The sequence below is a fragment of the Mustela erminea genome, chromosome 17, assembly GCF_009829155.1.
Source record: "Mustela erminea isolate mMusErm1 chromosome 17, mMusErm1.Pri, whole genome shotgun sequence".
Taxonomy (NCBI): Eukaryota; Metazoa; Chordata; class Mammalia; order Carnivora; family Mustelidae; genus Mustela; species Mustela erminea.
In genome coordinates, this window is record NC_045630.1 from 47,009,755 (window position 1) to 47,027,073 (window position 17,319).

Sequence of the window (17,319 nt, forward strand, 5' to 3'; positions counted from 1 at the left end):
ACCTTAGCTCCAAAATCATGTCTTCGCACAGGTCTGTTCAAAGCAGAAAGGACAGAGCAATGTAAAAAGAGCCTTTTTTCCTGTACTTTTACCATGTAAAAAGAGCCTTTTTTCCTGTACTTTAGCTCAATTGAGATGCATCCTTTACAACTGGATATAAGGCCTTCTTCCACTGGGAACTTGCTGCCTACGAAGTACACCAACTGTTTTCTTTTGATAAGGAAGGAGCAGGAAGAAGGAGGAAGAAAGGAAGATAACTCGGGCAATAATGATAATAAGTGGAATACAGTAACATTTACCATGAGCCAGACATTGGTCTGAGGACTTATATTACAATACATTAATTAATGTTGTACCCATAACATATGTTATGTTATACCCATAACAGTCTCATAAGGTAGGTTTTATTTTTATTCTCATTCTACATATGAGGAAACTGAGACATTTGTAACTTACAAAGTCATGCAGGTAGTATGTGGTGAGGCTTGGATTTAAACTTTAGTAAGTATATAGTACAGCAGAGTTAACAGTAGTCACCAGGCTGTCCATTATATCCCCAGAACTTATTCATCTCAAAACTGGAGGTTTATGCCCTTTGACCATTTTCATCCTTTCTCCCCATGTGACTAGTGGCTATCGTCTCAGAGAATGGAGACAGAACCAATCTATAATTACAGAAAATTCTATAGGCAGCACTGCCCTCAATCCCGCCTGCATGTTGATGTCTCCTTTTCTTCCCCTTTTCAGGGACAAGAAAGAGAAAATAGAAAAGTGAATAGAACTACTAGCATTTAGAAAGAGAAAAGTATTTTTCTAATGTCACATACTTAAGTCAACTAGCATTGAGGCAAGTTAGATGCATTTGTTTATGTCAGAAGTTCAACAGAATACATTTGTTATACATGAATATTCATGACAGTATTTTGGGGCAGACAATATAGTCTAATGTTTAAGAAATTATGCTATGAAGTTACGCTTCGTATTTGTATTCTACCTCAAAACAGATTTAAGGAATACTTGTTATCATCTTTTTCTTCAAAAATATTACAGGGATATGTTTTAAGTATGTATTGTTATGAAAATAAGGAAATAAAGCTTATAACAATTTCTAGCACATCTGAAATGCTTACTGCATCACAGAGAGATATTTATGAAAACAGGTTATAAATAAATGAACAGATAGATGATACCATGATTTTATTATACAGCTCAATTTCATTATGCCTGCTTTAAACTCTGAGGAATATTCACAGATTTAATATGAAGTTTATTAAAGGTGGCTTTCCTTGGGTATTCTGAACATTCTATATTTGATGCTATTTCTACATTTCACTTAAAGCAATTACTGAATGAAAAAGCTGCAAAGACCCAAAGGTAAGCAATTACTCTCAGGGAGCTGCTAGTATATGAGCAGAAGTCATGTTCATAAAGTATTATATGTATTAAACACTGCAGGGATAAGATCTATAATCTTCTGTTTCTTCATAAACACAACGAGGTTTGTGTTGTTTTTTTTTTTTAGTATTTGGTTTGTTATGAAAATAAACATAAAAATGGTGTGGTTTTGGTTACAAGGGTATTGTCATCAGAAAAACCTATAAATGCATCTTGCCTGAAGAAACTCTTGTGTTTTTTTTTTATTATAATGAAGAGCATATTTTACTTAAAACTAAGGCGGCCATGAAAGCAAACTAAAAATCATCATTACATAAAATGAAAAAAGATCACTAACCTATTTATTTACTTCTATGTACTCGAAACAGCAATATTTTCAGGTATCAAATATTTCAGAGGTCCTTTCGAGATCATTCTGTGATCATTGTGGAAATGAAAGTTGAAAGGATGTATCAAGTTAATTTTTCATACATAATATGAACAAAAATAGGTTACCAAAAAGGCGTCTTTCTTCAAAATCCAGCTATGTAAGTGATGACTTCTTGCTCAATATAACTGTCTATTCATATGTTTTGCACATTTTCTACTGAACTCTTCCTTATTGATATATAGTGCTTTTTATAAATTAGGCATGTTTGTCTTTTTATATGCGCTGTGAATTCTGATTTTGTTCAGTTTGTTCTGTCTTTTGCCTTTGGTTACCATGATTGGGAAGGGGGGTGGTTAAACACACATTCTTATTTATATCAACTAAAAAGAAATATTTTATTGAGTAAAGTTGAAACAACATTTTCTTCTATACTTTTGCTGGAGTACACACACACATATATGTATATATAATATATGTATATATATAGTGTGAATATATGTATCTTTAACTGATTTGAATTTATTTTAGTGTGTATCAATTGAATCCCATTATTTTTCAAATAACTACCCAGTTTGTCACAAAACCATTGATTTTAAAATTCCAAGACTCCCTGATATATTTGAAATGCTACCTCTAGGATATAGTACATTTCTTCTTCTTCTTCTTTTAAAGATGTACTTATTTTAGAGAGAGAGAGAGCATAAACAGGCAAGGGAGAGGGAGAGAGAGAATTTCAAGCAGATCCCATGATAATCACAGAACCTGACGATGGGCTCAGTCTCAGAACCCAGAGATCACCATGGGATATAATAAATTTATGTACAGATTTGGTCTATTTCTGAAACTTTATTTTGTTGGTCTGTGTATCCAGAAGTCATTAACTTAATTTTAAATTGAGTTTTGTTTTATAATAGCCCTAATCTAATCACTCTTGTCATCATTGTCACTCTTCTTTCCAAAGTTTTCTTGGATATTTATGCCTATTTGTTTTTCCCATATAGCCTGTCCATGACACCTTTATGAAACTGTCCTTCTGTGGTATATATCTCCATGTATTTCATTTTATGTTTGTGATTAAGAATGTTGAAAATATTTTCTCACAAAGATTTTTCTCAACTTTTTTTCCCCTAAACTTTTATTTTTGCAGAGGCCTTCTTTTACCTTTTATCTTCAATTGGTCATTGTGTGTATTGATGAAGGCTATTGATGTCTGTATTTTAATTTCACACCACACCACTAACTGAATTACTTTGTCGTCTGTAGAATCTTTCCACTGAAGTCTAGTGGAATTGCTGGGTTTAAACCATATCATCTGCAAATATTGATATTTTTAGTGTTCTTTTTCTGGTATTTATACTTCTAATTTCTCTCTTTTGACCAGTTACATGAGTGAGAACATCTAGTGCTGTGTTAGACAGTAGAGCTAACCATAGGACTTCCATCTTCTTGACTTAGCAATAAAGCTTTCAGTATTAGCCTGTGATGCTTACTTTTCACATATATATGATACACCTGATATATATCTAGTGTACATATATATACATACATATTTCATATTTCTATACGCATTTTACGTATGTGTGTACAATACACACCCGTACACACACAAACACTCAATTCTCATTTTTCCTGCTAATAATGTCTAAAAAATCACCACAAAAATCTATTATTAGTAAACACTGAACCATTGCTCCTAGGGGTATTATGTGTACACGTATTTTTGTGTGTGTTGTGGGTGTGGATAGAGAAATACCTCACTTATAATCTTAATTCCTAAAGTATTTCATCCTGAGGGATTATACTTGCTTTGTTTTACAGAGAAAAAAGTAGGTTTAGAAGTGTTAAGTGACCATCCCCATAACATTATCAGAGTTTACATTCAAACCCTACCTAACTGGCCATACAGCCTGTGTCTTGTACTACACGGTGCTGCCCCCTGCTGTCTCCATCCAATGGTCCTCTCCCTGCAATTGCTGAATAGGACAAGGCAGAGCCGCCCCTTGGACCCCAGCAGGGGATGTGCGCATATGGACAAATCTAATTTTTCACTGCTCTGTGTGTGTACGTGCCCTGGAATGATGGTGAAAAAGCCCAAGGTATTAATTTTAGGGTTACAAGTAGATTTTAGCCAGTAGGTGAAACTGCAGATACAAATTAGCAAATAACAGGGATCATGGTTATAAGCATTTGTAAGTTATGTTAGTGAACTCCTCATCAATTTCTATTAAGGTCAGTGTTTTTTTAAAACCAGTAATTAGTGTTGTAGACATTACTTAAAAATAAACTCTTAAAAATGTATATTTCTTATTTATCAATAACACAAATAATTCTGCAAATGAGAAAGCTGACTTGGGACAAAGTACCAGGTAACAAGAAGATGTTGATTATTTTATCTTGTCTTTTCTCATTAAACCCACAGATTCTCTGGCAAGATATATTAGTGTGCAGAGTTTGCAAGATACACTGGCTGTGCGCCTTCACGCTTCTTTCATTGGACAGCATTTTATCCCTTTTTTTCTTCTAGTTATTTCCTTTCTGTTCATAGGTCAACCCAAATTTCTTCAAAGAAACTTTCCTTCATCTCTCAAATTTTGAAATTCTCCCCATTTCATTCTCTCTCATAGCCCTCTCTGTGGCATGTATAATACTTTTGCTAGAAATATTAATTTCATAGAATTTAATATCCATACCCCCAGATAAAATGTAAGCTTCATGAGGGCAGGGAGTCTGTCCTATTAGTTCACCATGTATCCTCAGCACCGAGCAAAGTCCAGGCAGAGAAGGCAAGCACGTAATGCCTCCATGAGTGGACATGAAAACGAACGGGTGGGTGGATGAGCACACAAAGTCTTTCTCACACTGTTATGACACGTCATTCATTGAGTGGTCGTGTCTGATTTTATGGGACGGGCAGCCTCAGACTCTGCTGTGGAGCTACTTCGTTCTCAGGAGTTAGGCAGGAGCCTGGTGTGTTTGAGTCTTCCTTCATGAATTATATTCACCAAAGTTGATAACCCGCCAAATCAGAAATGACTGATTTGTGTGATTTGCATCTCCTGGTGATTTAAAGTCTCAGAGGGCAGCTTTGGTTGTGGCGAAGTAAACAGCCCATTCTCCCATGTCACCTTTGATTTTAACTGAAGTGGAAGTACTTGTGGCCAAACTGATTCCAGGTCAGATTCGAGGGTTATCAGCTCATAGCGCCTTCAGCTAGTCTTTTTGGGCGATTCTATTCACAAGCAAATTAATTTTTTAGAGAGTCTCCTAACTCTATCATTCCTTCCTTTCTTCTTTCAATTCTTTTCTAAATTTGGCTGGATTGGGAGCCCAAGTCTAGCTTTTAATGTTTTCTATAAAGGATAGTTGCAAATGCAGTTTTTCAAATATTTTGTATAAATTATATCTGTATGTGTATATACAGATATAGATATAGATATATATTTAAAGACAGTATTTATTTATTTGAGAGAAAGAGTGAGAGGGGGAGCCCGATGTGAGGCTCGATCCCAGGACCCTGGGACCACAACCCAAGCCAAAGGCAGAGGCTTTAACCCACTGAGCCAACCCTGGTATATGTCACATGCACCAGGCACCCCTGGTATATTTAATATATGTTATCATTTACAATTATAACTGTTACAAAATATAATGGTTACATTTGATCTGTGTTTTCACACAGCAAGGCTCTTGTGTTTTTCTGGTTCTCAGCTTTTTGGTTGTCCCATTTCTCTCTCCTTACTGCGCCACACTAGCTCTATCTCACCCTCTAATCTTTTGCACAGAATGCAGACTGATAATACTAACGTCTTCCCAGATAGATCACTGGCTCAAATAAAATTTCCAAAATATTTGGAAAGGACCATATATGCAAGTATTACGTTAACCATGATATAAAGATTCCTGATTCCTGAAACAAGCAAGTTAAGATTCATGCTTGTGAGAGACATCTAAAAGGGGGGCTGGGGGGAGTCACAGAATACCCATACAAAATTAAAACAGGAAAAAAACCAAAACTTGGATCATTAGGTTCTTTGACTGACAACTGAGTGGGAAGGAGCTTCATTTCCCAGAATCTGCCCGAATACCATTAAAGTTTACCTTGAAATTGCTTGAACATTTTATCAGAAATGCTAATTTCTTCTGAGAAGAAGGTTATGAATTACATTTCAAGCAAAAAGGAACTACAGATATGGGACATCATTTATTCTTCATAAATCTTCATTTTCTTCTGTAGACACTCCAAATACAGTATCTTATAATTTAATTCATCATTTTGTCTCATTCACCAAGTCAAATCTATACCAAATGTGTTTCCATTAACGGTTATAGCTCACCATTCACCAGGACATACACAGTTGAAATCTCAGAATCATTCTAGGCAATTTTTTGTTCATCTTCGACACCTGTATAATGTCCATGCCTGTCACCTCACATGTTAATTTTGTTTAATGCATTCACTTCACTCTGACCACTTCGGCTCTCCCCAAGCTCTCTTCAGGTACCTGCCAGGCCAGAGCAGCAGCCTCGTACATAAGCGTGGTACCTCCCGCAAATCTATCCTCTAAACTGCAGCCAGAACAACCTTGCACAGTTGAAATCTGACCCCTGAACCCTCCTTGTAACCAAGCAGAAGTATCTCCATGATCCACAAAATGAAGCCCATGTTTCCTTTAAAAGCTTCAGAAGATTCACAAAATCCTATCTACCTCTCTTATATCTAGTTTCTTTTAGTTTCATGTTTTATGATCTCTACGAATGTAGTAGCTTCTACTGGTACCTAAGTTACCAAAGCTGGCTGCATAAAACAGCAGAGACTGACTATCTTTGGGTCAGGAATCTGGGTCCTCTGGTCAACTTGTCACAAGATTGAAATTGAGGTGTTGGTTCGCCTGTGTGTTTCTTCTGCAGGTCGGTGTCCTCTCTCAAGCTCACAGGGCTGCTGACAGTATTCAGTTTCTTGCAATGGTAGCACTGAGGTCTCGTTCTCTTGCTGGCTCGTGGCCGGGGATGGCTCTGAGCTCTTTCAGGCTCTTCTCAGTTCCCTCCCCGGGGACCTCCTCCATAGGCCCTCTCACACCTCAGTCTCTCTTCAGGATGTCTCTGGATCCTGCTAAGGGCTTTTCTGGTTAGTCAGATATGCCCAGATGAACTCAAAGTCAATTGACTAATCACCTCATCATAGCACTGATATCTCATCATGCTTACATTTCTTTCTGGAACGAAGAGAATAAAGTGAAAATCTTAGAGAGGTCGTCTTAGACTCCTGCCCATCACAGGTACCGGTCACCAGTGTGGATTTACCGCCAATACTCACATTCGTGCTTATGCTATTTCTCCTGATGAAACGTTCCTTCCTAACTTTTGGTCCTGGTTGATCCTTGTTCACCATTTGAGATTTTGCTTAGGCATAATATTCTACAGAATATGTATTTCCCCTGAATTCACGACCTCAGCTAAGTTTTCCTCTCATAAGCTGTGATAGTGATGCCATGTGTGAATGTCTCCTAGCATAAGTCCTATTCACCTAAGACTGTGTTAACTGGTTTGTTTCCCAAGGGCAGATTATTAGGCACTGACGCCACCATAACAAAATACCATAGACAAGCGGCTTCAACAACAGACACTTAGGTTTTCAGTATTCTGGAAACCAGATGTTCAGGTTGCCAACATGGTCAGGATGCCAACATGTCAGTTTCTGAAGAGATTTCTCTTCCTGGCTGCTACAGGTTGCCTCCAACCTGCTGTGTGTTCTCATGACCTCTTCTATGTGAGCAGAGAGAGAGAGAGAGAGAGCACTCGCGCGTGTGCTCTGTTGCCTCTTCTGAATGAGGGCACTAATCCCATCACGAGGACACCAACCTTCATGATCTCGTTTAACCCTAATTACATTTTATAAAGGACCTGTCCCCAACATACAGGCACATTAGAGGGTAGAGTTTCAATATATGAACTTGGGGGACACAAACATTCAGTCCATAGCAGGTAGGGATGGTGACTACTTCACCTTTGTAATAAAAATGCACAGTAGCCTTTCAACAATATTTTTAACTGAACTGGTCTTGTACGGCCAAACTCATCATATTTGCTGTCTTTTGTCATTGATTACCTCTATCATCCAATTAGTTACCACTTCTTATGCTCTAATATTGCGATATACCCTTGTAAATAATTTAATGCCTCGAGGTCCAGCTTTGACCATACCACTCCATTAACTAATTAGTATACAAAAATAAATCCAATATTCCTTAACCTAATCTGGCTCCTGAGGTCCAGAGAGAGATGAAAATACTGAGATAAATATCTTCCTTTTAACTGCAACAGTATATCCTAAATCCAAAATAAAAAGACATAAATGTTCTATGATAGGGGATTGGTCATGCTAATTACATGTTAACAACAGTAAATAATGTATTCATTGAAATGATATTATAGAAAATACTAGTATCAGATAATAATCATGCTGGATTATTAAGTACAAAATCAATTTAAGCAAACTATGTGTTGTTATTGTATTACTTGTTTTCCTATCTAATTCCCTGGCCCCTTCACATAAACTGTATGATCCTTCAGGAAAAGGGCTGTATTTTATATATCATTATGTCTCTAAACAGTAAACAGACAGTAAACACTGAAAAATGTTTATTGCTTTGACTGAGTTGGCTGAAACCAAGTGGGAGAGATATAAAATGTGAACATATTCTTAGTAACACAGAGATACACATACAGAATACTGCCACGTCTTAGTGTGGAACAGTAAATATCAAATATGTCACATACACTTTGGAGCAAAATTAAAACTATCAGTGTAGTTATAAAAATAAATACACCTTTGGAGATGGAAGGCATTAAACGATTTCCTATGCCCCTTCTAAGTACAGGCAGCAAGTTTTATCATTTTAAAAGATTTCTTTACCTGGTATAGTTATAATATTATTTCAGTTTTACAAATAGGCTAAATGTATTCTTTTCAAAAATCTTTTAACTGTTAAAAAAAATTCTTTGACTGTTTTCCTTACTCTATATAGTTTATATTGAACCCAAACGCATTCTGATAGACCTCTATGAGCATCTGCAGGTGAACAGTTCTTTAAAGCCTGCAGCTCTAACGGTCCGAAGTAGCTAGAGAAACAGTTCAGTTAGTCAGAATGAACCATTCCAGTCCTGAAACTGGGCGATCATTTAGTTATGGATTGTATTGCCTGGATGTTCTTCCTTTTCCTACATAAAGAGGTTAGTTTTTTTCTTGCTGTGGGCACTCTGCATTTCCTGAAACAACTATCTTTTGACATGAAAAATAATGTCCTACACTACGTCAGCAGGACCTGCACGAAGAACAAAAATAAGTGATTGTATGTGACTTATTTCCCCAAAGTTCAGGGTGTGTGTGTGTTTGAAATTATCTATGTGTGCATGTTTGTACTTAGTAGACAACGGTAATTTTTATAGATGGAACAAACAAGACATAGCATCTTGCTTTATTTTGAGATCAACACAGAACTATCAGGTACAAATATTCATTTATCTATTTAACAAATATTTGTTGAATAGTCACTATTTGCTATCATATTATGTCAGAAAGTAACTTTAAAGTAGTGAGTGAGAAAGACATATAACATCTTCTCCAAAGCTTATTCTTTTTTTTTTTTTTTTTTGGTGCTTATGTGGCTAGAAGTCAGTGGTGAGAGGAGGTAAATCGTATTCTCTTAGCAAATTTCAGTTACATGATATTGTCACCAACGATAATCGCCTTGGTATCCATTAGACCTTCCAACTCGATCCTATAATTGAAAGTTTGTATCCTTTGACCAAACTCTCCCTATTTCTCTCATCTCCCAACTCCTGGCACTCACACAGGCTCACTAGCATTCTCCCAAGGCCCACTTTCTGTTTCTGGAAGAAGAATCTGTTTTTTTTCTTTTAATTCTTTATCCATAAGCTTTCGAAGTTATCCTTTCCCATTCCCTCTCCCCAGTTTTACCTAAGGTTTTCCCCCAAAGGCACAGGGGACTGGCACAGTAGCTGTTCCCCACCACGGCAATGGCACAGAGGTCACCCTTCTGTACCTGAGGCAGACCAGCAGTGGCACCACGAGGCCGGGCAGCAACAAATCTGTGGGAAACAAGACAAAAGCATCACAACACACATTCTGCCTCTAAGCAATTCCAAGTTTGACTTCAACATTAATTCATTCACTCAACCAACAAACACTTATTAAGTATCAACTAGGTTATTCATAATGAAAATTAGGAAATGCAACCTGAGTATCAGACCTTTTCCGGGGCTAGTGGTCAAACTGAAGGACCAAGCTGAGGGTCAGTTTCCATGATCTCTTATTCTGCTTTTCCTAACTTTAGCTTATTGATGTAAAGCAGAGCGTATGGTCGCTCACAGAGTACTTTCTGCTGTAAGTACAAAGTACAAAGCTTATCGAAGCCTTTCAAATGGGGTCGTAGAGGCTCAGGGACCTTATGGAAGCAGCCAGGTGAGGGAGGAAACAAACATGCATGAAAAATTTCATTTTTCAATGGTATGAACACAGTAAATGGGTGCATTTATTCAAGCAGCTGGCCCTTACTAAGTTTCAGCCAATAGCCAGAATACAGAAAAACCTCTTATCTGCTCCTCCCATCAGTTTTTCGAGCACCAGAGGCCATGTTGTGAACGTTGGGAGATCAGGATAGGACCACAGGTGTACACGGCCCACAAAGAGACACAGGAAGACTTATTACCAAAAGGTCAATCTCTGAGGGAACTGGACAAACCAAACACTAAGGTCACTTTAATTAAGAAACAGAGAAGAACATAAACTCAAAGCTAGAGAGGAGGCTGTGAGGCCCCTGTGATTCCACCTGGATACAGCAATGGCCACGGCACAGGAGATAAAAGTGGGGAGACCCAACGAGGATTCCATCTGGGACCTCAGAAGCAAGTAAGCAAAGAATGGGGCGCCAGCCTGTAGGACATGTTGAAACTTCCCCATGTTTACTACTTTTATTCCCCCTGTGCTCCCAGTGACTAACAGTAAAACCTTAGATTGAAAAGGGCCTGTCTCTGCATAGCCGCAAAGTGGGCTGGGGGCAGAGGTAACCTAAGGAGACCCCACTGCACTGCTGCAGCCAAGCTGGGGGAAGAAGAGCCCCAAGTGACAAAGACAGAAAGCAAAGATCGCGAGAGCCAGGTAGAGCCTAAGAAAAAATCCCGGTGAGTTATCTGCACTGAAGGACATCACGGGACAGCTGGGTATGTAGTTCCATTAACCCAGCTTCCTTCCTATTCAGTTTCTTAAGAAAATCCTGCTACTGATAATTTTAAAAATATTTTTTACATATCCTGAAATTTCACCCTTTTCGAGACCTCTCCTCCATCCCTACTTAACCCACGATGAACTATTATTCCTTTTTCTTAGAACATCCCTTGCCAACTACCCTCTTCCTGAGTTAGATCTTTTATTCTCCCACCTACAGCAGTTTTTGATCTTCAAAGACCCAATTCTAGGGACACTGGGTCCAAAAAGATCTGTAGGGATGACATTGGGAGATTCTGTACTTCCCGTTTTAAGTAAGGCAGGTTAATGAAAGAAAGGAGGAGAAACAGAGGTTAGGCAAGGATTACAGTAACGGTCCTCTCCATCCTACTGGCATACCTGTTGGGTATAGATTTTTCTCCAGTCCAAACAGGATGGGGTTACCAGCACACACATACACAGTCACCACATCCCCCCTGTGAGCATATAACTTCACAACGTTGAGCTCTTCCTTTCCAGGTACTAAGGCAGAGACCTGATCTGTTCCAAGAGTCGGGAAAGCAGCCACCACATCAGTCCGAAGCTTTCTCTGGCGGAAAGCAAACCAATACTTGGCATGAATCCTGCCTGGATGGATTTTAATAAATTCAAAGGACTCCGGAGGAACTACTGTAAAATCACAAGGGCCAAGGAAAACTGGTTTATGATGCCCTATATATGGTATATGATGCTCTACTCTTCCAAAACATCCTATCCTCTTTCTCATCAATGTCTCATGTAGTTTCACATATTCCTGGGGGCAGGTCTTTCCATTTCACAAAGGAAAAGGAAAACTGAGATCTAGTTGATGAAGTTCTAGAACCTAGGTGAGGTTCGGTGGCTGAGGTCTGGAGCTGATGACCAAGAAAGAATTCTTGAGACATCTTTGGTGCAAAATGGTGGTTTATTAAAGCACGGGGACAGGACCCCTGGGCAGGAAGAGCTGCTGCCTTCGGTTGGGGAAGGTGAGGGGAAGGGAGGTTTCAAAGAAGTTTTCATATGTTAAAGAGGGCCTACAAGGGGAGGGGGTTGCCCTTGTGGCTTGATCAATGTCGTCTTTAGGCCAGCCATTAACATCAAGATAATTGGGAGATTCTTGGTGGGGTGTTATGATCCTGCTATCATTTTACCTTCCCTTCCACCTCAGCCTCCTCCAGTTTCGTTTATGATGGGGAGGGAGACATTAGGGCTTGAGGAACTGAGAGAGTTATTTGTCTCTGGAAATTTGTGCTGTTGATAAGGTAACTTCTTTGTTTGTAGATCTCTAGGACATTTGTAGAGCAATGGAGATTCCTGTCTTGCAGGGTTGTGATCTCTGCAAGTTAACTGTTTATCATTTATGGCGGTCAGGAGTGCCTGAGGAATGCTACACATATTATGGAGGGGAGCAGGTGGAGGGGGGGGTGCAAGGCGCCAGCTTTTGCTTTGTCTTCAGCCAGCCTCCTGGTCCCTCATCATAGTGAGTAACCAAGTTAGCCTGACTAGAAACTCAGCCTTGCCCTCCGACCCACTCCTTTCTCTTATCTGCCTGGCAAGTCTGTCAGCTTGTGGTCAAAAAGCTATAGGAAGGTACCAGGAGTGACAACTAGGGAACACTGGTCCCAAACTTCGCAACGTGGTACCAGCATCAGCAACACTGTGTAGACACAGCAACACTGTGTAACAGACGCAGTTCTTAAAACGCGTCCCTTGGTTCTCGCCCACCTCACCCTCCATCCGTCTCTCCTGCGAGGAGTAGATCCCTTTTCTCCTGTAGTCGTAGTTTTCGGTGTCCCATCGGATTTTTGTGGAGGGCGGGCCCTGTCATTGTTCGTGTCTGCACCGCCCACACCTTATCTAGCCGCAGTCAGGAAGCGCTGACTGGATTACGTCTTCCTTTACTAGCCTGGGAGACACACTAAGCCTGTGCTCCGTCTTCGCCCTCAAAATGTGTCTAACCCACCCTGGCTCTCCGGGGTCCCATCCTGGCTGGACTTTCCCCGGCCTCCACCCAGGGCGGCGGACCCAGCTCAGAGAGGGCTGTGGGCCAGCCTGCACTGGGAGATGTCTGGGTGCCTGGTGGGCGGGGCGGGCCCCTTCTCTCCCTCACCTGTCCGACCCCTTGATGGCCGTGTTGGACTTGACCCGAAAGGCCTTGGCAAACATGTCTGCTGGAGTGACCTGGGGAAGGCAAGGCGCGCACAGAAGCCGGGGACTATCATGAAAACGAAAACGCAGCGACTTCCAGACTCGCAGCCCTGTGCGCAGCCATGTTGCGGCCCAGCTGGAAAATAGGCTCGGCTGGAAACCCGGACCACTCAGGTTCTGATCTACAGGCGCTGCGGGGACCTCGGCCGCCCCTAGTGGCAACGCCGGGAACTGAACCTGGGTGGGCGGGGCCTGGGGAAGGTGGGGCGGATTCCCGCGCTATCGCCGTACCTTGGCAGGCTCTGCGCCTGCGCGAATTGCAGGCGCCCCCGGGGTCCCGGTGACTTAGCGGTGGCGACCAAGATGACTTAGTTTCCACTCCGTCCGTATTGTGTTCCGTGAGAGTTTGCCCCGCATGTTATAAGGAGAAAACTACAAATGATCTTCAAGTCTATTTTAAAATATTTTTGGCCACTTTCATATAAATTTTTCAAAGCTTTATTGCTTTTTGAGTTCAGGCGTTATTTGGAGGGGGAAGTTTCCAAAACTAATGAAATAACGTTGCTTATTTAAAAAAAAAAATCTGTGAGGCAGATTAGTTTCAAATTATGGTTTGTCTTCTCCCTATGGATGTCATGTACACTTGGGTGGGGAATGATGCCAGACTGTGTTGTGGACTAGGTCGATTGAAACACAGCTACTTCGGCAGCCTCTGCCCAGGCAGAAGACAAAGGTTATTCAAGGGAATATTAGAAATAGATACAAAAATTAAATAAACCATAAGTAAATACGAAAATGGCAACTACAAAGGTGTAACATAATCTCCATTCTCTATTAAAAGAGATTAATGAACACTGGAAAGATGTCAGAAACCAATAAAAATGTAACTTTATGAAATGAGGGAACAGATATGATGAAAGTAAGATTACTCTGCATACTTCTCATATTACCTTGACTTTTGAAGCATGCAGGTGTTTAGGGCGCCTGGTGCCTCAGTGGATGAAGCGTCTGACTCTTGGTTTTCAGCTCACACCATACTCTCCCGGTGGTGAGATCCTGCCCCACATCAGGACCGTGCTTGGCTTGCTGTCTGCTTGAGTTTCTCTTTCTCTCTCTCTGCCCCTCCCTCCTTTCTCTCTCTCGCAAATAAATAAAGAAAATATTTTTAAAAAATGTGAATGTTTTTTATATATATATTTTTAAAAAGTTTAGCGTAAAAGAGGAAGAAATGAAATCTAAAATCGAAAAAAATACTAATGCAAATAAGTGTAAAACTCTATTAATTTGGTAGATGAACCAATCAGAGGTAAGGATTATTTCAATTCATTTTTTAAAAAGATTTTATGTCTTTATTTGACAGAGAGAGGGAGACCACAAGTAGGCAGAGAGGCAGGCAGAGAGAGAGGGAAACAGGCTTTCTTCTGAGCAGAGCGCCTGATACAGGGTTCAATCCCAGGACCCTGAGATCATGACCTGAGCCTAAGACAGAGGCTTAACCCATTGAGCCACCCAGGCGCCCCTACTTCAAGTAATTTTTGAGGAGAATACTTAAACTCAAGAGTCAAACCTCCTGGGACAAAATAAAGGCAAAGGCATTTTAACATTCATTCAGTAGTTTAACTGCTAATAGTAATGTTTGCATTATTATTTTTAAAAATATTGAAATATAAGGATATGTGAATAAATAGAAAAGACAGAAAATGTATTTAAAAGTTTCTTATCCCTGTATTATTTAAAACACTGAATGATAAGATCCAATAGGAGCCAATGAATTTTAAATTTCATTTCTACTTCAGCTTTCCCACAAGCAAAGACATTTAAATGTCCCAAAGACATTTAAAGACATTTCAACAGTATTGAACATTCCCATGTAGTACCAATAACACAATTCTTGTATTTTAAACAATATTTCCCAATAAAAAGATTCAGAACTTTTTGGAAAGCTATATGATTATGGGTATTAGTCAGGGAGGTGTACACTGAGCCTAGAGCATTGTGTTGTGCTAAAAAGAAATGAAACACTCAAAGACGAGTGGGTATAACAAAGCAATCAGGACAAGGTTCAAGAGGCACTCACTAGCCAGATTTGGGATAATTTGAGCTTCAAAGAATAATGACTATAATTATTTGTGACAAACTGAATAAATAAAAATTCCATGCTGATACATGTTGAAAAAAAGAAAAAAGAAAAAATCTTTAAAGCCATCACTGGTCACTTTCATCAAGTTCTTACTCTAAATATTGGAAATTAAAAAGCATAAATTAACACTCATCTTCACACCAGAATGACAATTAGTAAGTAAAGAAAAAGAATAGAATTCATTTTAAAAATCGCCAACAATGAAAATGATTAATTATACGCTATATTGATTACAGGTTAAGAGTCATAAATAGATTCCACAAACATTAGGTGAAAAGTTTTGGAGAAATAGTATATATAAACCAATATTAACAGCAAAGATAACTTGCCAATTGTAACAATGTTCCTTTCAATGTGAGAAAACTGGCTGTCGCTTGTGTTTTAGATTTAGATAAATTGACTCCATTGGAGACAACCAGTTTCTCATTCTAAGAATGCCACTGGATTTGATGCAAAATGAAGTAATAAGATATCACCTTTACCTTAATTATATCTTTATTTTCATCTTAAAGTTTTCATGGTTTTGTAGAAGTCAACTGATTTCAACCAATTATGTTGTTTGAAATGTATGAACATAAAAATCATATTTCAGACTCTTGTGGTTGAATGATTCCAAAACCCCCGTGAGCAGCAAAATCATGAGGATGTCATTAGACTTGAAGATCATTATCAAAAAGGTCCTCATAATTTTCCACATATACCATCTTACTTTTAATATATTCTTATTTTATTTTAATTTTAAAATGATTTATTTACATATTTAAGTAATCTCTACAGCCAATGTGGGGCTCAAACTCACGACCCTGAGAGTGAGGGCATACTCCACTGGGTGAGCCAGCCAGGCACCCAAATAAAATAACCATCTTTATTGTAGTTCAAAGGTGATACAAAGACAGAAAACATGGAAAATACAGGTGAGCATTAAGGACTTAAACACTAACTCTTTTTTTTTTAATTTTTATTTATTTTAAAAATTTCTTTTCAATGTTCCAGAATTCGTTTATGCACCATACCCAATGCTCCATGTAATAGGTGCCTTCCTTAATACCCACCACCAGGCTCACCCAACCCCCCATCTCCCTCCCCTCCCAACCCTCAGTTTGTTTCTCAGAGTCCACAGTCTCTCCCACTTCTAGTTGCCCCAACTCACTTCTCCTATCCATTTCCCAATGTCCTCCATGTTATTACTCATGCTCCACAAATAAGCGAAACCATATGATAATTCTCTCTCTGCTTGACTTATTTCACTCAGCATAATCTCCTCCAGCCCCATCCATGTTGCTACAAAAGTTGGGTATTCATTCTTTCTGATGGAGGCATAATACTCCATAATATATATGGACCATATCTTCTTTATCCATTCATCTGTTGTAGGGTATCTTGGCTCTTTCCATAGTTTGGCGGCTGTGGCCATTGCTGCTATGAACATTCAGGTACAGATGGCCTTTCTTTTCACTACATCAGTCTCTTCGGGGTAAATACCCAGTAGTGCAATTGCAGTGTCATAGGGAAGCTCTATTTTGAATTTCTTAAGGACTCTCCACACTGATTTCCAAAGTGGTTGCACCAACTTGCATTCCCACCAACAGTGGAAGAGCGTTCCCCTTTCTCTAAGTCCTATCCAACACATGTTGTTTACTGTCTTGTTAATTCTGGCCGTTCTACTGTGTAAGGCGGTATCTCAGTGTGGTTTTGATTTGAATCTCCCTGACGGCTAGTGATGATGAACATTTGTCATGTGTCTGTTAGCCATCTGTATGTCTTCTTTGGAGAAGTGTCTGTTCATGCCTTCTGCCCATTTTTTGATGTGATTATCTGTTTTATATGTGTTAAGTTTGAGGAATTCTTGATAGATCTTGGATATCAGCCCTTTGTATGTCTTCATTGGAGAAGTGTCTGTTCATGTCTTCTGCCCAATTTTTGGCATGATTATCTGTTTTGTGTGTGTTGAATTTGAAGAGTTCCTTATAGATCTTGGACATCAGCCCTTTGTACTGTCACTTG

The 17,319-nt window shown here is 39.3% G+C and overlaps 1 protein-coding gene across 1 annotated transcript; it reads right to left on the reverse strand.

Moving 5' to 3' along the window:
* Positions 1-5,953: 5,953 nt before the first annotated feature.
* Positions 5,954-13,238, reverse strand: LOC116576100 (eukaryotic translation initiation factor 2D-like). Its single transcript, XM_032317915.1, has 5 exons — positions 13,138-13,238; positions 11,409-11,599; positions 10,382-10,465; positions 9,829-9,874; positions 5,954-6,978 (listed from the first exon to the last, which is right to left on the reverse strand). Exons 1-5 carry the CDS (start codon positions 13,191-13,193, stop codon positions 6,942-6,944), a joined length of 414 nt encoding a protein of 137 aa, XP_032173806.1. The 5' UTR covers positions 13,194-13,238; the 3' UTR covers positions 5,954-6,941.
* Positions 13,239-17,319: the final 4,081 nt, after the last annotated feature.